The sequence below is a fragment of the Vigna umbellata genome, chromosome 5 (genome assembly GCF_029865625.1).
Source record: "Vigna umbellata cultivar VRB3 chromosome 5, Vumbellata_1.0, whole genome shotgun sequence".
Taxonomy (NCBI): domain Eukaryota; kingdom Viridiplantae; phylum Streptophyta; class Magnoliopsida; order Fabales; family Fabaceae; genus Vigna; species Vigna umbellata.
Window position 1 is genome coordinate 27,707,174 of NC_142169.1, and position 22,823 is coordinate 27,729,996.

At 27.9% G+C, this 22,823-nt stretch overlaps 2 protein-coding genes and 1 long non-coding RNA gene across 4 annotated transcripts; all 3 read right to left on the bottom strand.

Moving 5' to 3' along the window:
- Positions 1-3,141: 3,141 nt before the first annotated feature.
- On the bottom strand, positions 3,142-4,982 carry LOC148198041 (uncharacterized). The gene is made up of 2 exons (XR_015779873.1): positions 4,577-4,982; positions 3,142-3,512 (listed from the first exon to the last, which is right to left on the bottom strand). It is a non-coding gene; the product is annotated as an uncharacterized LOC148198041 (long non-coding RNA).
- An 8,012-nt stretch (positions 4,983-12,994) lies between these two features.
- LOC124830277 (V-type proton ATPase subunit G-like) lies at positions 12,995-14,814 on the bottom strand. Of its 2 annotated transcripts, none has more exons than XM_047303940.2 (4): positions 14,707-14,814; positions 13,940-14,028; positions 13,564-13,664; positions 12,995-13,463 (listed from the first exon to the last, which is right to left on the bottom strand). In XM_047303940.2, exons 2-4 carry the CDS (start codon positions 14,025-14,027, stop codon positions 13,320-13,322), a joined length of 333 nt encoding a protein of 110 aa, XP_047159896.1. In that variant the 5' UTR covers position 14,028; positions 14,707-14,814; the 3' UTR covers positions 12,995-13,319. The 2 variants fall into 2 exon arrangements, with proteins under 2 accessions (XP_047159896.1, XP_047159897.1); XM_047303941.2 differs by having other exon boundaries at positions 14,652-14,793.
- A 4,361-nt stretch (positions 14,815-19,175) lies between these two features.
- LOC124830263 (aquaporin PIP2-7-like) lies at positions 19,176-21,565 on the bottom strand. The gene is made up of 3 exons (XM_047303929.2): positions 20,903-21,565; positions 20,647-20,787; positions 19,176-19,704 (listed from the first exon to the last, which is right to left on the bottom strand). The coding sequence occupies exons 1-3, from the start codon at positions 21,500-21,502 to the stop codon at positions 19,585-19,587; spliced, it is 861 nt and encodes a 286-aa protein (XP_047159885.1). The 5' UTR covers positions 21,503-21,565; the 3' UTR covers positions 19,176-19,584.
- Positions 21,566-22,823: the final 1,258 nt, after the last annotated feature.

Sequence of the window (22,823 nt, forward strand, 5' to 3'; positions counted from 1 at the left end):
AATTTTTTTAATTAACTTTAAATGACTGCTCAAAATATGAAACATTGATAATTTATAATTTGAACAAAATAGTTGGGTTCAGGGAAAATGCACACTCCTTTGAAATATAATTAATGGTTTTGTAATAAGATTGTAAACAATAATTATTTATGATTTTGAAACGTCCTAACAATAATTCAATCAATACAATCCGTCAACAACGATTAATTATATAATAAAAAAATAAACTATAGCAAGAAATGAAATCAACACATTAAACTATTAAGTTTAGAACAAACACCTGCATCACATTTTATTATTCACTTTTCATTGTCTTCAAGGACAGATTATTTGAAAATGATTTAAACATGTTTTTTTTTAAATTGACGACAAAATGATTGCTTAAAAAAAAGTTAGTTCTTAGATCAACAATTTAAAATTTAAAATTATTACGTTCATTAGAAAACTTAATTAACATATCATGTAAAAGAAATTACATTAAATTAGACTATATAAACTTTGAACACTCTCAAAAACAAATAATTTTGTAATGTAAAAGAACATCTTTGTAATTCAAACATATAATTTATTCTATAAAACTTTCTATACATCTTTTAGACAAATATCATTAATATTAATATTATATATTATAGTGAATGTGAATGAGAAAAATATATAAAACTTTTATATAAAATAATGAAGTACTTATTTTTAACTTGGTACAACAATTCAACTTTTGAATAATGAGATTGACACCAATACAACCTTTTTTTTTACTCTAAATGTTTGCTCAAATATAAAACTTAGATAATTTTTATCTTTAACGTTAAACAAAATAATGATTAGAAATCATATTCTAAAAAAACAATAATTTAACATTAAATATTTATAAAATTCAAGAAATAATACAAAATTTGTTTAACACTTATGTTATGTTCAGATGAATGGACGTCAATGTTCACATAAACTAGAAGAGACAGATTGCGAATGAAAGTATTCGCTAACCAATTACGAGTGATAGATGATCATGATTTGCGAATGAAGGGTATTCTCCATTTTGGGGAAGACATAATATTTGAGTGAAATATTTACTTTACCCACTGAAGAAGGTTGCGTATTCTAATACAGAGGTGAATTCGATTCTAGGGAGGGGTGTATTCTGTTTCAAGGAAAGTGAATTAGGTTCTAGCTCGTGCGCAAAGTCACGAAACTTCGTATTCGATTACGAGATTTGCTGTAACTGAATACAACATTACATATTCGATTCTAAAATATTATATTTAAAAATATTTATTTCATTTTTACTTAAATATTTTTTTTCATTTTAAAAATTAATATTTTTCTTCTTCTTATATTATATATATTATTAACAATTATCATTTTATATTACTTTTATTACTAAAAGCATTTCTTGAAAAGTATGGTGACATTTTAGTTAAATTTATTTGACTAATAACAAAAAAAAATCCCTCTTACACTTTAAACATACTTATATACATATATTAACTATATAAAGATAAAATGTTAAAAATAAAGACAAGTAAAACTAAAGATATTGAAATTAAAAATGAAAAGTACTACATCATATTTTTCATGAAATATTGTTGCACTTCTTATAAAAGAAAATATTTTGGAGTTTAGATACGCTTATTTATTGTAAATGCAAGTAACATATCACTAGTTATGATCAACAATAATATGTTTAATAGTTCCAAAATTAGAAAAAAGATAATTTGTTTTGATATTTAATGTTAAACAAAAAAGACTAATATGTTTCGGTTGTGCAGATTTTTTTTTTTCACCTTTTAAGTAAAGCACGAAACAACTATTGACTTTACAATCCTAACATTCCATCCTTCCAAAATGGTTTTGCAAAATAACTTTTAACACATTCTTTAAAAGATTCTATATTGAGAAAATGTCAAGATCTTTTGACATAATGAATAAAGTATACTTATTATACATTCAACAAAAAGTTTATTAAACTATCTCTGTTGATGTAAAAAGCTTATCAAACAAAACATTCACATAAGTGTTCAACAAACAATATTTACATGTATTTAACCACTCAACTTATCTATTAATGATAAAACACGCTTAAAATATTATATTTAATACTTCATTATTTAAACACAAAAATTATTAAAATAATAAAGTATGTTCAACTGGAAATATAACAACTCTTAGTTTAACTTTTTTTCAACTTTTAACTATTTTTTAAAAATTTGAATTAATGTTATCAAACATAATAGTAGCATGTCTATTTGTCATATATTTTTTACGATTTATTTGATAATTTTAATCGAGCAATTCTATGTTATAATATATATATATATATATATATATATATATATATATATATATATATAAATTTTGACTTATTTAATTTTAAATTCTTAATATATGATTAATATTTTTAATATTATATAATTTTTTCTTTGCCTATTGAATTGTTTAATAAATTATAAAATTTTGACTTAAGTTGAAAAAAATATGGACTCTTTAAAATAATTCTAGAATTATTTCTAGGTTTCTTTTCCAATGTTTTTTTCCCACCATCAGAACAACAAATGTTGCTTTTCTTAATATAAGAAATTATTTAAGCCTAAACGTTATACTATAATTCTTAAACATTTTTATACCTTTTACAGTAGCCAAATGACCAAATAATTCTTCAAAACCACCAAAAGTTGAGGTGAGGTTTCTAGCATAGGTTGATTTAAAATGATTTCTATGAGGATTAAATCTTTAAATTATTATTTCAGGCATATCACATTTTTTCCTTCTCATTATTTTTTTTCTTGCACTTGGGTACTATTAGATATGTTGTTGAAAATTCATGATTTTCTTTCCTTAAAAAAAAATATACAGAAAGTGTGCACTTATGTACAGACCCAAGGAAATAAAAATACCTGTTTTAACTCTTTCTCTTTTCACAAATATATGGTTTACAATTACTTTTAAAAATAAAATATTATGTTTAAATATAGTTATAATAATAATAATAATAGTAATAATAAATATGAATAAAATGTTATGATATAATAATAATTTATATAGTTGCAGAACAATTATAAAAAAGAGAATATCAACTCATGGTCATGACTGGCCAAGAAAAATAAAGTAAAATTGGTAAAGTTATATAAATCAAGACAATCAGAAAGAAAAAAGAAATAAATAGTTGTACCAGTGAATGATTCAACAATAGTTTAAAAGTGGAGTCATAGAACTATTTTCTTTCAGTTCTAAATTGTGTGAATGTAGTTGCTATAACTAATATTTGAATTATTTGAGGTACTTCTCACTCTAGAATTCATTACTGAATATTGTGTAACAAAATAGGTACAAATTGGATGGAAAAAACCAGAAAAGCAAGAATCTGTTGAGTATACAAGTCTTCTTAAAGTGCACTACCAATACAAAGTGTTCTGCAGAAGCTTTTTCAATATACTAATCAATCTGACAAGCATGGCTAACATAGGCTCCACAAACAATGACGTAACTCCAATTTTCAAGAGAGTACACCTGTGTCACTAAAAGAGTAATACAAGCATGAAAGAGACAGAAAACAATTCAAGAAAAAATCTGCTAACTAGAAGACATTATATTTGCTCTCTAAAGCTTGCTACTCAATTATCATCAAAATTTACAGTCAATGATGCCACTGTTGTCAACTAATTCAAACTAGTGAAATAGAGAATATCCCAAAACCAGATGCACGATTTGGGTTGAAATGTACTGTATATATAAACAAATGCAGACGAAGCCAAGATGTTAACTAGTCAATCACACAAAAAAAATGACAACACAACAATGAAAAGTATTGGTGCATGCGTCAAATTCAAGATGACAATGATCTTTAAAGGACCAAAGATCTCAATTAACATGTAATACTGATAAGAAGAGAAGCAAGTATCAAAAGAAAAAATGTTTTTTTTTTTTAATTTCCTTTATACCTAATGTTTCTTACCTCTCTCTCTCTCTAGATGATAGTTTGAACCAGGTAGATTATATGGATTAAACCTAACACAATTAAACATGCTCAGTATAGATTAATCATTTATCAGACATGAGAGGAAACCTCTTCTAACATCATTCGACAGAAGGGAAGAAAGATTAGGAAAAACAAAACATATTCAAGGAGAGACATAATGAACCGAGTTTCAGAAAAAATATAAACCAAAACTACATCAGTTTTGTTTTAACTAATAACTAACAACATGCATGACTCCTCGCACGCCATTAGTTAAAGCCATCAATGTTCTGATGGGCTCTGCAAATGGCATACAGGGAGCCAGGCACGCAAGTATGTTAACAGTAACATAAAAAACCAAATGCAAACTTAGCCATATTTATCTCACTAACATGGAAGAAGAAGGTAAGATGCATAGAGATGATTTGAAAGTACTATGTATGAGGTAGAAGCAATTGAACAGCATATTATATATATACAAAGACAAGGCCTTCCATGTCTCTCAAATGACAAAAACACCCCTAAAACCCTCTTGCTACTGTTTTAACTTGGGAAACAACTAAGAAGCTAGCAATTTGGCATGAAGCAAAGTTAACTTTTGTAAATAATTCTACCTGAACCTACCTTGTCTCTCTCTTTTTCTGTTCCCTATACTTTACTTTTTCAAACTCCCTAAGAGTTAGAAACTCATTGAAGAATAGTGTTACATACATACACATATAAATAAAAAAAACTGATTGAGGAGAGACTGAAGGACATAGACAATGAGGGTCTTGTCATGTTTACTGTTGGCTGAGATGGCTCTAGGCATGGCTCAGAATTCAACTTCTTTTTCCATTGCATAAAGGGCAAGTCATTTTTATCTTGAGAAACTAACTTGTCTACAAGCGCTTGGATCCCCTTAAGATTCCTATTCCCTCACCATTCAGTTTCTTTAAAGAACAAGATATTTCCCTCTCTTGTCCTTTTCCCTTTACACAAAGTGTTTCTTTTTCCTTTCTCTTTTGGTATGGTATACATGATGTAAGAATACAACCTAGAATTGAAAGAATTGTACTCCTAGGGAGCTCTTCTATACCTATTTCTTTAATTTCCTTATGTCCCTTTTTTATCATTGAATCAACTTCTGCAGCCGTTTGCATTAAACTGTTACCACTTTGCAAGATAAAAAACTGTAAAATCAGTTTTTACCTTTGGGACTTGGAAAAAGTAAACGACACAAAGATTTATGGGTGTCAATATAAAATAATCATAAACAAATAAACTTTTGTAATTTTAGAAAAGATAAAAAAAATAATCAATATAAAAAATTTATGGGTGTCAAAAATATCTGTGATTCAAATTTACACTACCATCTTCATTGAGTAATATGTGGTCCACTGTGTAAACCTATGGTCGCAGTAACTTTAAAAAGATATAATTAGATATAATAATTAAAAGTTAGAGCAACAAACAACTGTGAAAAAGTGTTCAGTAATCTGTCTATTTCTTGTGAACTTTGATTGCAATGCAATTTTTTGAATCAGAATGGTTTGTCGCCTGTACCAAACTATGTAAACCTATTGTCTTGCATAGTATACACGGGTGCTCTAAAATTGTCTCTTGATACTCCATGCAAAACTGATAAACTCCAAAATGAAATTATTAAAAGTGAAAGCATGAAACTTTATTAGATCCGAAGAAAAAGAAAAGACAAATTGAAAGGCATTAACATGTTAAACTGCTGAACGAATTGCATGCATGATAGAAAAAAAGCAACGTCCTGGTAATGCTTACAACAGTCACGGGGCAAAGACACATGCAATTATGCAAAAGCAGAATGGCTAAAGTAGAGGGTTCCCTTCTAGTTAGACAGGAATCTCTCGTAGTACCAGAACCAATCCTGAAACAAACACGTTCAAGTTGTAAATAAAGCTGCAGATTTTCCATACTCAGAATCTTGTAGAGAATACTCGACAAGACAAATATTTACAAAACCTTGTTGTATGAAGTAGCAACCTGCTATATCACTCCTTTGGCAACATATATGTGTTTGGAATAACCTTCTATGTTTTTTGTTTATGCTTTGCTACCAGCACTTGTGCACATGCCTTCTGCTTTACATACACTCCAATGTAGAATTCCTTTCCAACTTTAACTTGCTTGCACTTATATTTTAATTACTATTACATTCAATTCAATTCAACAGTTTTTAAATGATTATATAAGACAACACACTAAGAGACACCAGTGAACATGGCATGACAGCATGCATGTCAAATGTATAATATTTTTCTAAAATTACATTATCTAATATTACAACGTGATTTCATACTTATATATGTCAATTCAAACATGTAGCCTTAAAAATGAAAACAAAGTTTACATTCTTGTCTTCTAATTTCAACTTTTCTATATTTATGGACACACTTTGTTGTTCCTTTATTGTGTCCTTGAGTTTTTTTTTTTTTCTAACATGACATGCTTAACTTAAAACTAATTTAAATCTGGCAATTCAATTAAATGTGGGGGACACTTTTGTTTTTTACAATGAAACCGTATTAATGATTTTGCAATGAGGTGTGAGTGGTCCTCTTTTATTTTCATGAAAGCAACACAGCAATTGGTACTTCAAATCGAAGAGGAGCTATGTGATACAATTAAACGAGCACAGACATTCGGCCAATACATATAAACTATCATAAATTATTGAACAACGGTATAAAGGAGAGATCATATTCGAGAAGGATCGATATAATTTTTAAAAGCAGAACATTAGTAATAAAAAGTCTATTTTATCAAAAAAATTGTTAAATTATACTTTTTTTTATATAATAATGATTCTTTATGTTAATGTGAAAAAAATAATCTGAGTTTTGAAAATATTTAAGCCAATGACATTAATAATATATCATTCAATATAAGTTATATTATATGCTTAAGCTAGTTTTCTAAAACTTGCAATATTTTAACTATAACTTGTGTGATGTGAGTTCAATTAGTTTGTCTCTTGCCTCACAAACAAGTATTGTAAATTGATCCTAATTTTGTTTTAGAATGTCTTGACTTTTGTCTTATTAACAAAGATGTGTTAAAAGAATTTATTATTTGTTTCATTTTTGTTAATTAATGAACTAATATTTTCTTCTAATCTTAGGCAAAACTCACATTAAATATACATAGTACAAGGTCACATGAGCGCAAACTGTCTGTATAGAACTAAACTCCAAGAATACTTTGATTGGAATGCAAAATCATTTGCTCCATGAATCAAATCAAGTTACTATGAACCATTATGAACAATTTTGATTTTTTTTTTAATTTTGAACTGCTTTTACATTATTTAATTATTAAAAAAACATTTAATAAGTGTTCTTTATACTTATTTTATCAACAATAGCATTCACTTATTTAATTTCTTTTAAATACTTTATTTTGATAGTTTTTACAATTTAAAAAAATAGAAATTAACTATATTTTTTAATTATTACACATAACATTTTAAAATTCTTTTGATAAGATTTAGTGATGAAGAAAAAATTAAGAAAACAAAAGAATATAGAAGAAGCAAATACAATCAAGCCAACATGGTCCTTGCTCAACTAGTAATCAATTGAAAACACCCTCTTTCACCTCCATTTCTTCTTCATTATTTTTGTATAGATTTCATGTTATTTAACTCTATGAATAACTAAATATCTCTTGTCTAGATTAAATATAGTCACCAAAATCTCTTGTATATTTTGATTATGTTTACATAAAGTGGTAAATTACTCTTCTATTAATGTTTACTTAAATTAGACATATTTATCTTAATTTCTTATATAAAAAAAAAATAAAATACAAAAAATTTACCTAAATATAAAAATTAAATAAATTAATCTAGTAAAATAAAATTTATTTAAATATAAAAATATAAAATACAGATTAAAAATTAATTATAATATAATATGTTATATATTTTAAAAATAATATGAAATTGTTAGACTATTTAACTTTATGTTATATTTTTAAATTTAGTATGATTATTGTGAAAAATATTTTAATATTTAATTCTTTTTCTTAAGTAAAAGTTTAATATATTTTCTTTATAATTTTTATATCTAATAAGACTTTAATTAATCATTTTAAAAAGTAGATTAAAATTATAAAATTTTCAGTTTTATGTTCCATAATTTAAAAAAATAAATAAAAAATATATAAAAGTGGCCTCAATAAAAAAACACACAATATAATAATAATAATAATATAATTATATAATAAATCACATTTAAATTTCAATTTAAATTTGAAATTGAAAAATATTGTGATTTAAATTTCAAATGGAAAATAGTAATTCAAACGAAAAAATATGTAAAATTTAAAAGAAAAAAAATCAAAATTTAATAAAATATTAAATTTCTAATATAATTAAAATTTTAAATTATTCAATATTTTTTTTGGACATTTCTTCTTCTGTTATTCCTTCCCTATCATTCTTTTTCTCCTGACTCGAAGAAGTGTGTTTGATATTGTATCCCCAACCATGTTGGAGCTTCATATGTTATAAAAAAGTGAAAAACTTTTATGAGTTCCTGATTTAAAATAGAACAATCAATAAATTATTTATCCAGATTTATTAATTATCTTTAGACCTTAATACGAGTTTATTTTATTAAGTTGATAAAGAATTGTAATTTAATAAAGTATACTTAGAATTTGTTGTAAAATATTACTGTATAACTTTTCGGAACTCATGACAATTAAGAAGAGAATAATCTTTAATCTTGAACTTAATGAAATAAGAGGGTGTGGGTGATGAAATCTAATTCTAACATATTTATATCATATTTAACTAGCTTTCTCATTTTATAAATACCAAAAGTATTGAACTGTTTAAATCTAACTTCTCTTTTATCTTTTGGTTATTTAATCTTATTTCATATTTTATATTTTGTTTTGTGTCTAGTAGTATAAAGTTGGTGTAGTTCTTAATATGACAACATTCATGTGAATTTGATATTCTTATTACTTTTAAAATTACTGAGAGAAGGAAGGGTACGTTTGTTAAAAAGTTAACAATATTTCAATGTATTTTTTGCATTTTTAATTTTATAATTTATATTAATTCAAAATGTTTTATTTAATAATAATTTAATCTTTTTAGGCTTAATAAGTTTGAAATCTATATGAAAATTGAGTATTTTTAATTGACTTTTTATTAATTCTTTTTTAGTTGATTAGGTACTAAAAACTTTTATATTTTTAATTAATTCTATGTCAAAAGTAAGCATTAAAGTTTAATTATTTGGTTGTACTTAATATTTTTTTTGAAAGTTTCATCCTTGTTCCCACTTTGCTTTTTGTTTTAATTGAGTCTTAAATTTTAAAAAATTGACAAAATTAGATTTTTTTAACTAAATTACAAACTATGCTAATGACATGTTGTGTGTTAATTCGTAATTATATTTGTTTTTTATTTTATTTTTAATTATTTTACAAAAAAAAAATTGTTGCTCACGTGTCAGATCTCATGATATGATATGTGATACTTTTACTATCACGTGACGTGACAGGATAGTGTCACATGAAAATACCACATGGCTATTAACTTCTCAACAAGTGTAATCGCTCAAGTAATATAAAAAGGTAAGTTTATCGTTTTTCAAGAGACTCGTGTAATACTACATAATTGTATGATTAATAACTCATCTACACTAAAGAATATAAGATTGTGTGCAAGAAGTTAAATTAACAAATAAATAAATGGTGAACTTTGATAGTAGGAGGCACTTAAAAGAGGAAAAATGTCAGAAATGATATGTAATAACATATGGTAGAATTCACCGACTTCACTCTTGTGCACACACAAAATCATGTCCTCTCCACCAAACACTAAAGTCAACACACTCAAACCCTAATTCCTTAGGGGAAAGAGTCTAGGTTTTCTCACTAAGAACCAATATCTTAGACACTTAACAAATTAACCCGCATTACAATTTCGGGTTTAAGACAACTAATAACTCAAGTTTCATCCTAGATACGAGCTCTATTAGATCTCGTGTTTCAAGTTTAGGTTTCACTATATTCTTCCCAAAACCTAACAAGCCACAAATCAAGCTATTCATGTCTCTATTTCAAGCAAGCATTAAGAGTAGAAACAATAAATCATCATTTAATGAAAGAGACATATATATAATCAAAGCATTTACAAAGTACATGAAAGTTCAATGGCTACAAATGCCCTTAACAATATGGGTTTGGCTATTTATTTTCATGGAGAGCCTTGAGCTTACAAAATGGAAAATGAAATAAGGAAACACAAGGAGGAAGAAGAAGATGTTTCCACAAGCCCCAAGTAGCTTCCATAAGCTCCAAACATAGTAGTCGTGCTTCCAAACCACCAAAGACCTAGTTTCCTTTGAGCTATATAGGGTTCAACTTGCCACATCAACAACACATAAGTTAGCGCATGGGGCCTGCCACTCAGCGCTAGGTCTTCATAAAACACCAAAGTTACTCTTTAGAATGTGCTCACTCAACGATGTTTTTGGGCGCCGCAAGTCTTCTCTATAGTGCTCTCGCTCAGGGACAAGGAGGTGGCGTAGACTTTAAGACTCCCCTATTTTATGTTTTTCTCGTTTCTCTGGTTGGAGGTTCTTCCTAACACAAAATTAGCTAAAAAAAATGGATTAATGATATAAATACATAAGTGTAGCCCAACATAAAAGTATTTACAAAAGGAAGATAAAAGTGAGGATTAAAACAAGTTATAAACTATAAAAGAGCTGATTTTGTCAATAAAATGAGGCTCAGATAATAGTAGGAATTAACATTATTAATGGTAATGTTTTAGTGTCACATGTTAATGTGAGTATCAAGTTTCATTATTTTGTACTCAATTCAATTGCATTTTTTTCTTCAAAATGGAGCAATGTTGTCATTGTTTTAATTGTGATCAAATTTATTATTTGTAGTGCTGTCAAAATGGATCAGAATCCGCGGGCCAACCCGGTTCACCACGGGTTTGGCTCTTAATTTGAAAAAAATGAAATTTTTTTATATGGGCAAATTTTTAACTCGACTCACTTAAAACTCGGCTCACCCGGGTTGAACCCATATGAGCCGGGTTGGCTCACCAACCCACCTAGTTTAATTTATTATTTTGTGTTTCAATATTATTAGTTAACATTTTTTTTATTCTATTGTAAATGAGAATAAAGAAAAAGATGTTTCAAGAAAGCAAAATATTATAAATTTATCCATTCAAGACTCTAATCTTATAAATGGATAAATGACACAAAAATTATCAATATTATAAACTTATTTATTCGTTTTTAGGTTTGCTTTTGAGTTACATCTGAGTTGTATGTTAATCTTTTTTATTTTGAATTGTCTTTAGAGTTTAACATCATTTTAGAGTGAAATTATTTAAATTTGAATTACAAAAAAGTTGTATTTTTTTTATTTAAAAAAATTGTAATTAAGTGAGCTAGTGAGGCAATCCGTTTAACCCATCAACCTGTAGTAGACCAGGTTGGGTTGAGTCAGGTGACCCGTTTTGACAACACTAATTGTATAAATGTTATACTTATATTTGTCTTAAAATTAAATTTTTTATTAAATATTTCTAGAATTATTTTAAACCAAATCTAACAATATTATTGGATTCCATTTAAATTAATTAGTTTTAATCTTATAAAAAAATGGATTAATAATATATTAGTTTTAATAAAAAATCTAATTTAATAAAAGTCAATTGATAACCGAGAGTATTTAATTAAGTCATATTTAAAAACTAAATAAAAAAATATTTAATTTTTTAATGGAGTTTAGAATCAATTTAATTTGGTTTAAAATTTTTTTGTCATCCTTCAAATATATTTTCACATTAAATATTTTTTTAATAAATTTATTACGAGGCTTATATAAAATAATTTTCTTTTTACAATAAATAGTTTTTTTTTAATATTCTTAAAATATATAAGATTAATCTAACCATTTTTTTAAGTTCATCAATCTAGCTTGTCTAAACAAATTTAATAAATACATATTTTATTTTAAATATAAATATCTAAAAGCATCAAGCAATTTGTATTTTTTTTTAATTTAAAACTGTTAAATAAATATGATCGTTTTATGAGGCATGCATCCACTATTATAAAGCTGAATAGAGTGCATATCATTAAAAGGATTTGATAACAGAGAGTATTTAAACTATTAATAGAGAGTCTCATCTACATTTTAAAGACTAGTATGATGAAAAATGGTCATGTACAACTTTTATGTAAATTATCCAAATGTGTTTTACTGTTAAACTAACATGTCATGGATTTAAATTTTATTGCATTGCGTAATTAAGAGTTAAGTGTGAGCAAGTCTTTATTTTTATTGAAAATAAAGTTTCAGTTGTAAAATTTGGTAAGTTGTTTCTCTAATTTGTGATAGAGAAAAAATACATTCTTTAGGCTAATTGTAATTGACCTAAACTAAAAACAATCTCAGTTAAAAATCAAAATCTTACTTTAACTAAAATATAACATTAACCAAAAATTATCTAAAATATCATCAACATTGACATTTTTTAATTATTAACAATCATTTAACATTTAAATAATTTTTACATTTAGTGATAAATAAAATATTTTATTCAAACAATAAAACTAAAACTTACTAAGTTTAAATTTCCTCATCCAAATAAAATATTTAAAAAATAAAATAATCTAAAGTGTGATAATTAAATTTAATATATTTAAATATTTAAGAAATTGCGAGATTTTACACTTGTATATTACTCTTGGTAATTAGTATTTCCTATAATCAATATACTTATAGTTCAATATTTCTTATGTGTAAGTTACAGAATATATTAAATTAATATAAAGAATTAATAAGTTACCCTAAAAATTAATTTCTAGTTCGGTCTTGACAAAAGTTAGTTTAACTTCACTATTATGAAACATCTTATACTGCTTACCTTTAACCTTGAACAAAACAATTCCACTAAACTCTTCAACATAAAGAAAAGTAAAGAGCTTTCAAAGGAGAGCCTCAATCTAGTATTAGTCACGGTGGAAACTGCAATTAACAGACTCAGTCGAAGCCAAAATCAAGTAAAAGGAGAATATGACGGTGTTTACAAAAGAATAAATGATTGGTTCAGCTTTACTCAATATAAACTGACAAAGTAATCCTCAGACCTATGGTAAAGTGGTGATACATATAAGCATGTCTATGAATTCTTAACCGCTTATTTTAACAAATCAAAAATTAATTTTACATGGCAACAAGACACTACATATCATAGCAAAAAGGCAATACTCTATCTCCACCACAATCTAGAACAATAATAAACACAAGATGAATGAAATATATTATTCTGCATAACTTGAGTTCCCAGCACCAATATTTAATTCTTCACACTAGTTACATACTTGAGGAGCGTGGTGACAACGTCCCCTGATATCCTCCCTGCCTCAGTTTTCAGGTGATGGATCTTTGCTCCAGTGTCTAGCTCAAGTCTCTTTACATTAGCACCAGAATGTCCACTACTCTGTATTCGTAAGAATGAAAGCATACAAACTTAGAACGAGAAAGTGGTACAGTACAACAGCTATAGTTATTTATTTTACTGGAGTCAATTATAGACTTGCCTCTGACACTTTCTTTTGAAACTCGTACTCCAACTGAGCTCTGTACTCAGCAATTTCCTTTTCAGCGTTTTCTTTGGCCTGCTTCAGTCTGGCTAATTTTTCTAGCAAGGGACAATAATGATACTGATAAGTTCACCGATAAGAGATTACAACTAGATTCAGCTCAAGTTACAGGAGTACAATAAAGGAAATAAACAGAAAGATAGGGGAGGAGAGGTGGAATAACTTATTATAGTAATACTTAAAGAATTTGCTGTCACATGTATGAGGAAACAAGCAAACTGACCCCTCATAAAACCAATAACTCAGACCTACATATGAAAATGAAAATATCAACGCAAAAAGGGATAGAGGGAGGCAAGAATATAAACAATACCATTTTTGGCAGCATTGACAATCCTTTGTGCTTCTTGTTCAGCTGCCAGCAACTGTTGAATTCCACCTTGACCCCTGTTGGATGCCATTCTGTGATAAAATCAGTTGGTAACTATCAACATATACGAAATTAAATTAGACATAAATCAAGTCCTTCAACAACTCAAACAAATACCTTCGCAAACAAACCACCACGATCGCGACATGGAAATAACTACGCATACGTTGTAACACAAAGACCTTGAGCTCAACAAATTAGACAAATAATCCCACCGAAAACACTTCTCCTCACTCCAAAAGGAGGCGGAGAATAATCATCACACTAAATATGTACTAGATTTCAATTTTAAACAACAGAATGGAGTATCCCTTAATTTACTTTTGTTCTCCCTTGGTGAAGTGATTCAATATACTTACAATGCCAATAAACTTAAATATGAAAACCTAATTCTCCTTTTTGCGATTTAAGACAACGATATCGTGCAGAAAGCAGATCAAACACGCGCATCAAAACGTCAATCGAAAGACAACATATACAAATAATCCATGGTGATTATACATTGCATCAATCAGATGAAAATACATAGTCGATCACAAGCAGATGAAAAGCCAAGCGTTGATCATGTGATGAAAGCATAGAGATTAAAGAAGGATGAATGAGAAGAGGAAAACGAGTTGAGCATAGTGTGAGAAACGCATGATATCTAAAAGACCTGCATTGACATGGAAATCGTAGATCTGAAACGGCGGAGAGAGAAGAGGAAGTACCGTATCACTTGGAGTGTGTTGGTTTCAGAGAAAACCGAAGGTTGTGTGATAAACCTTCTTAGCTGGCTATGTGTAACGAAATCCAGAGGACTGTTTTGCTGATTTGGTTTTTATTTACACAATCCACCTTGTTTTAAAAGAAAATGATTTTATTTTTTTCAATAATAGTATAAATACCATTCTGTAATATTTAAAAAGTTATATCACCCAATTATTAATTAATATAAAAGGATATGTTACATTACATATGACTTAGGTAGACAGTGCCTACAACAATTTTTTTTTACCAATTTTGTTATCCTGATATTAGTTTAGAAATGTTCGCAAATATTTTGAAACATGCAGATACTTAAATATTTTTCAGTATTTAAAAAAGTATATTTTATAAAATTTTAAAATAAAATAATAATAAAATATATAAAATATAAATTAAATTTTAATTTTAGTTAACTTTAATTTAATAAAATATAAATTAATTTTAATCTTAATTTTAATTAAATTTAACTTAATAAAATAAATATTTTTGTTATCCTCAAATATGATCTTGATTAAAAAAAATGTGCAGAGTATGATAAAATCATCCCATAACCTTTTTCATTTTATTATTATCGTCATAATAATAATGAAAGACAAGTGAAGCTCACCTCCGATGCAATGCATATATTTGGATAGGCCCAATTTGAAAGTCCATAACTGTAAGCTACCCTTGATTCCTGGGGTTCAGTTTATCCAAATTCCTTCCTCCTTGGGCCCTTCTCGTTTTAACGAGGAGCCCATGCACTAATGATAAAAAGTTTATTTTAATCAATAAATTATTATCATGAAATAAAGTATATTTTTCCTTGAGATCAATTTGATGTGAGAAAATCTGATTTGTTGACTATATATATAATGAATCTTAATTATCATATTTAACAGACCTCTAATTTATAAAAGACTAAACCAATACATTTTTTACTTTTCAAAAATTGAAATACAATGTTTATAAAATTTAATGCTGTTATCTGTGTGAAGATTTAATCCAAGAATTTGTTTATTATTTATTCATAATTTTAAATTAAAATATGTTATAGTTCTGAAAATTCAATAAAGATTTGAACCGATATTTTTATCTGTTTATTTTAATAAATTAAATTTCTTATTCTTCTAATCTAAAAATAATACAATCAATCTTCTATTTACCAAATTATGAGTAACATATTGAAGTAAAATATGTTAGTTAATACCATTGAAAGTAGAAATAAAGTCTGTATCAATTAAAACTCAAGAGATGCGTTTTTTACTTTTATATATTTGCTTATCTCTAGTCAATATACTTGAACATGTATATGATGATGAGATAATTAATTTGTATGAGCAGGTATTTTGTTTTAATACTGTACATATATCACCCAAAAAAAAAGACGTTTCTTTTTTCAATATAAATTGTATTTTCAGAAATTACATTTTAAATAACTCTACGTTTAAGAAACTTATTCCAATAACATGCTTGTTTGTTATCAGAAATTTTACAACAAAAAATAAAAAATATTTAATTCATTTTTTAAGGAAAAATAAAAAAGAAAGTGGAAGAACAAAAATAAATAGTTACTATAAAAAATAGTTTGCATCATGTACATAGAATGAAAAATAATTTACTCAAATTCGTTAATGATCGAGTAAATAATTTTTATTTTAAATACATGAGTGCAACTCATTAGCCTAACATTTTATTAAAATCATTCCTCATATATGGATATTTTAAATTACTATGAATTGGTAGATTATGAATGAATTGGTAGATTTTAACGTTTGATAAGAAAACAAAATTATTTTAAGATATTTTTAAAATTAAATATTCATTATTGACCCAAGTCAAAACAATGGATTTGTGATTGACTGAAGACGTAATTTGGGATACTTGACATTTGTTTGAATTTGAAGATTTTGGAAAAGAAAAAACAAGTGAAAGTAGAGTTATATGGATTAAGGAAAAGATTGTGTGATTTAAGATGATATGAGATCAAAGTTTTGTGTATGATATAATGATATGATAAATTAAAAAAGTTTTAATGAATAAAATTAGATAATTATCAATGTGATTTTAATTCAAATATAAATATTATTATTATTATTATTATTATTATTATTATTATTATTAGTTATTGTTATTAGTAATTAATATTATTTTCATTGCTCTTTTGAATGTTCTTAGATCACATAATTAATAATAAACAATTAGTTAATTATTTAATGTTAACACTAACTGAACCTATATATTGTTTTGACAGCCAGTGAGAATCGGTTATATCAATTTTATGTTGCACTGGAATCGATCGATCACGTTTTCGAAGATCTTGTAAATAGTTCCAAAAAGTGGGAATCGATTCGATCAAGTATTCACAACAAGCTGTAATCAATTCCAATGAAATCATAATTGGTTATATCAATTTTACAATACCCTAGGACCGATTCCACGCACAACATAATCAATTCCCAACGCACAAAATCGATACCAGTCCTTTCTCCACTGTTACAACACTCTCACGTGAAAAATTGAAGGAAAGCCTCCAAAACTGAAGATCAAAAGCTGAAGAAGAACTCAAAGCACTGATGGTGCAAGTACGAATGTTTCATGAAACTTGCAACTTTAATTAGAATGATAAACAAGGCTATTTTGGTCTTTCGAACATTTTCAAATCATCTCTAATCTATTCAAAATGCGAGGATGAATGGTTCGTACAATCCCTCAAAATCCCTCGTACCAAATCCTTTCAAATAAACATAACTAAAGGTTTCCAATCTGCGCATATGTCTTCCTACATGGTAGCGCTTACCACTTCTACAATTTTATGAATTGAAATCAATATTGTCAAACTAGCTCAAATGATAATAAAACGTTTTATGATTTTCAAAAAGTACAAAATGTATTAAGTTTGAATTGCTTCATTTAAATTGCTTAATTTTTTAAAATAAAATAATTTAAATGTTACCATTATCAATTGATAAAATTTTCGAAAAATATTTTTATTTATGTTCTAATTAACATTGATATTAAAACTTCAACAAAGAAGATACTTTTAATCTTGATTAAAAAACTTGTAATAGACACTAGAAAAGAGACCATCAATTTTAACAAATAAAATACTTATTAATATTAATTAAAAAAAGTACCCTAACTTAATTATTATGTATATTATTAGAATTGGAGACGTTTCTTCCCTAGCTAAATATTCTAATTAAAATCCTAACTAAAAACCATCAAATAGAAAATATAAAAAAGGCATAAATTTACTGAGAAGTCAATTTTTTTTGTATATATCAAAGACAACATTACTGAGAAGTGATTTTTTTTTCCAATGGGTTTTTACCCAACTTTAGAAGTTGACATAAACTCCAAATAAGGAAAGCAATTGCATCAACTACTTGAACCTCAATGATAGAGTGTCTAAAGTTTTGTTGTGGGTAAATAATTTTAGAAAACTTTACCGGATAAAAATCTTTGATACTATTAGTTGAAACAAAAACAAAAGATTTTACCATTTAGCAAATAACTATATTTTATGTTTTACAAAAAAACTGTAATTAGAATCAGAAGTAGGTTACTGAACTTCTTTTCACCAGCTGTTTCTGTTTCCCGGAGCCAGCACAGCTACCTTCAATCCATTTCAGAATTTATTTCTCATCATTTCATGTCTTTAATTCCAAACTTTTCTTGACCCACTCAAACCTAGAATATTAGTTTATGCAAAATCACAGTTATTCCGGCGGTAAATATTAGAAGGTGAGTTTTTAAACAGTAAAAATTGTGTGGTATAGAACTGGTTAGAATAGACTCTAATCATGACTTTGACACTAATTAGAAGATGGGTTTTTAAGTCTAACTCAACTCTATAAAATCAGTTTGTAAGATAAGATTTGCACCTCACTTATGTATTATATTTTGGCCTTATCTTTATTACATGTGGGACTTCCAACCGTAAACACGAGCATCAAACCTTCTTAAATGTAGTTCATCTTCCTCTTTATCTTAAACTATTGAAGTTACAAACTTAAACAAAATCTAGTGCCGAAGTACAAATTTACTATTTTCATTAAGTACTGAACTTGTATATATGAATTCCATAACCCATGGGAGCATGTGAATCGTGGAACTCGATCGAAAAACCAAATCCTTCCCTGGATAACTTCCAACAAAAAGTCGCGATCGCATCGCTCGCATCACAAGTTGGCTAAATTTGCACCTTGCATACACTTACCCATCTTGGATAATGACAGATATGTTTGGTGGGTAAAATGACAAACATTCAGAAAGTTTCACACTAACATGTAGTTTATGAGTTTTAGTTTTCAAATTTGTTCACCTCCTCACGTTGAAATTAAATAGACAGTTTGGAAAGGAGTTTGGTCCCCCTCATCCATCCATGCATAAAGCATGTAACGAGTAAAGACAGGGACGTCATTGATCACCCGGGGGAAAAGATTCTCAGTCCAATAAAAATCCGTACTGGACCACACCACCTTTCATTTCAGAACAGAAAAATTAAACAATCATGGACCACACCCATAGATAAATCCATTAATCGCGACACAGTTAAATAGACACGGTACAACGATCTCGCTCTCAGAAACACCTCTTCACTACTACATGTGATCCTATCATCGCCCGAGAACCACAGCCACAGGTAATTAGCGCACATGTAGGATAGAGGATCATGTAATGTAAGGCTTAAAGATATGCATACACAAATTAACATGGACATGCATGTCCGTTGAATGGACGTTACCGCAAATAGTAAACATAAATAAATACACACAGTGACGAGGATATACAAATCCCAAATCCAAGATCCATCGAATACGATTAATTAAGGCTGTCTCCATGTGGTTTTGTTGGAATTACAGGTGCGAGGAGCTCCTGAATGACCCGAGAGCCTTTGCCGCTTGTGCCCTCAATACGTACTGGTGGTAGACTGCGGCAATGGCTGCACCGATGAAAGGTCCGACCCAGAAGATCCACTAAACCATTCCAAAACAATTTTCAGAACCCAATTAAAACTTAAGGTATCAGAACCAAATTTAGTAACAAAAATTACATTTTTTCATTTGTGTAGGTTAAAAATATTTTAATGACCACATTCTCGGTAAAATCTTATTTTTGTCTCTTTTACAAGCTTCATTGTTTGTTTTATTAACTACTTTTTTTTTTAGTAAAATGTGACCAATACCTTTACATTTTTTTTTACTTGATAAGTACTATATACTATGAAATATTAAAGATAATAGTCAGCATTAATTATTAACTATGAGGAAAGTAATTAAGTGAAAGTAAAATTGGTAGCCTTGATTTAAGGGTAATTTTAAACGATAATATACATTAATTAGTAACAAGTTTAATGTTATTAACTAGATTAATGAACTTATTAAATTATTATTAAACTTAATTATGAATAGTTTAGGTAATAGTTTGACTAATTAACAAATACTATAAATTGTTAATTAAATCATTACAAAATATTTATCAATAAGAACATGTATGGAAAAAAAATTGTTTGCAATTTCAGCTAAATATTTGGAAAAATAAATAATTATTTTTAAACAAGTTAATTGAATGAGAACATTTATAAATTAGGGTTATTTCTAACATTTTTCTTTTCTCTTTTTGTCTTCATAAGCTACTATTTTTCTGGGAAAAGAAAAAACTGATTTTTTATTTCATCCGAAAAAAATAATTATTTTAAAGACCACTTTCGACAAATTCATCTAAACAAAAATTTGTTCAATTATAATAGATTACAACGACAGATTATACGTACATATTAACCCAAATATAATTGAAACGCATCCACTTCATGTGAGAAGTACAGTAGGACTTATAAACTGTTTCATCGTTGATGTTTTTTTTTTGACATAAAAGTTACACAGAAAAACTGAAATGAAATATATGCATGGATCTCGTACCTGGTCATCCCATGCTTTCTCGTTGTTGAGTATGACAGCAGGGCCGAAGCTTCTGGCGGGGTTGATGCCAGTGCCGGTGACAGGGATGGTGGCCAAGTGAACCACGAACACCGCAAACCCAATTGGAAGTGGTGCCAAAACCTGCATAAGTATTTTACTGACTCAAGGTTCTGTATCAAATTAATCTGGTATAATTAAGTATAGAGATTTTGTGTTATGTGGATCCTTATGAGTGAAAGTAAAAAGAAAAACGTACGGGAACATGGGAATCTCTGGCTTTTCTCTTGGGATCGGTGGCGGAGAAGACAGTGTAGACAAGAACAAAGGTGCCAATAATCTCAGCGCCCAAGCCAGTGCCTTTACTGTACCCATCAGAGAGCAAGTTCACGCCACCATTGTACCTGTTGTAGTAGCTCTTCTGAAATGCCTTTACCAGCCCCACGCCAGATATAGCTCCCAAGCACTGAGCCACCATGTACGCGATCGCTCTCACCAGCGACACCTTCCTGGCAAGAAACAACCCGAACGTGACGGCGGGGTTTATGTGACCCCCGGAAATGCCCGCGGTGCAGTAGACGAGGACGAAGATCATGCCGCCGAAGGCCCAGGCGATGCCGAGAATGCCGACGCCATCACAGGAGTCGCCGAGGTGCATCTGGTGGTTGTAGCCGATGACGGTGAGGATGGTGACGTAGAGGAAGAGGAGGGTGGCGACGAACTCGGCGATGAGGGCCCTGTAGAAGGACCACTTGCGGAGCTCGGCGGCGTCGTAGAATGGGGCTGGGGGTGGGTCGTAATAGTCCTTGTGGGTCAATTCAGTTGGTACCTCGGTTTCTATGTCCTTGGCCATGGCCATGGTTGTGGGAGTTAGCAAGATTCAGCGGGTGTTGTGCTATGTGATAAGGTTCACAGGAAATTATGGAAGCAAGTGTATCTATATATACAAGGGAACATGCTGTTGATATGGCGTGTGGTACCGTTGCTTGAGTTTGATGGCTGAAGTAAAATTTTCACTAAGACTTCCTTTTCCAATGGCTGATTGCAATTTTCACTCTTACCCTGCCCCCACTGAACCTACCTTTGTACTTCTATGCTCCTGATTAACCTCTTTCAGTGTCTTCTGCATAAAATTATTAAATTATTGTAATTATATAAATATATATATATATATATATATATATATATATATATATATTGTTTTTTCTAATTTTATATTTTATTTCGGTGCTCTTTCATCATCGCATCCCAAATTGGACTGTTTTTTCATTTACTATATGAGAACTTTAGGGAAAAATAGATTTACATATATTTGCATTTAGAAATAGTATTAAATTTGAGGTTAGTCAAATTTAACATTTTATTTAAATAATACTCTTTCCAATTTAAATAACATTCTTTCTGTTTTTGTTTCTTTTAGATAATACTTACTCTCTCACTTGAGTCAATGGAGTTTAAGATTCTCTTACAACAGTAATGAATTTTTTTATTTTAAAATAATTTTACTAAAATAGTTTTATTATTTAATAAATGCATTGATAGAACAATGACAATACGAGATAATTTAGAATTTATGGGGGAAAAAGAATTAGGAATTATCATATGGTCCCAGTATTTCTGTGGACTTGCGGGTCTTGAAACATTTTGGATAGGAAAACTAATAAAATAAGCATGAGAATTATGAGAGAGGAAGTATTTTTTTTCCATGTTTTTAATTATCTTTTCAATAATATATTTACGTATAATTACCAATAATTAATACAAAAATACTAAATTAAAAATAATTTTAACTAAATATTTATTGATTTAAAGGTTAAATATGTTTTGTTACTTTTAGTAAAAATTAGAGTTAGTTTAATTTTTAAAAAATTTAATTCAATTTAGTATTCTAGTTTTAAAAATACGTTAATTGAATTAATGTTAAATTTATTTAACGTTTTAAATATGTTTTTTTTAATTAAATTGAAGTAAAAATAGGTCAAATAATTTAAAAATTCAAATATTATCAAGTTGAAATATCAAATAAATTTAATAAAATTTAGTTAAAAAAATTGAAATTACATATTTTTAAAATTATATGACTAAATTGAATTAAATTTTCAAAAATAAATTAATTTTTATTTTTATTTAAAGTTAAAAAATAAAAACATATTTAACTTTTAATTTAATATTATTATTTT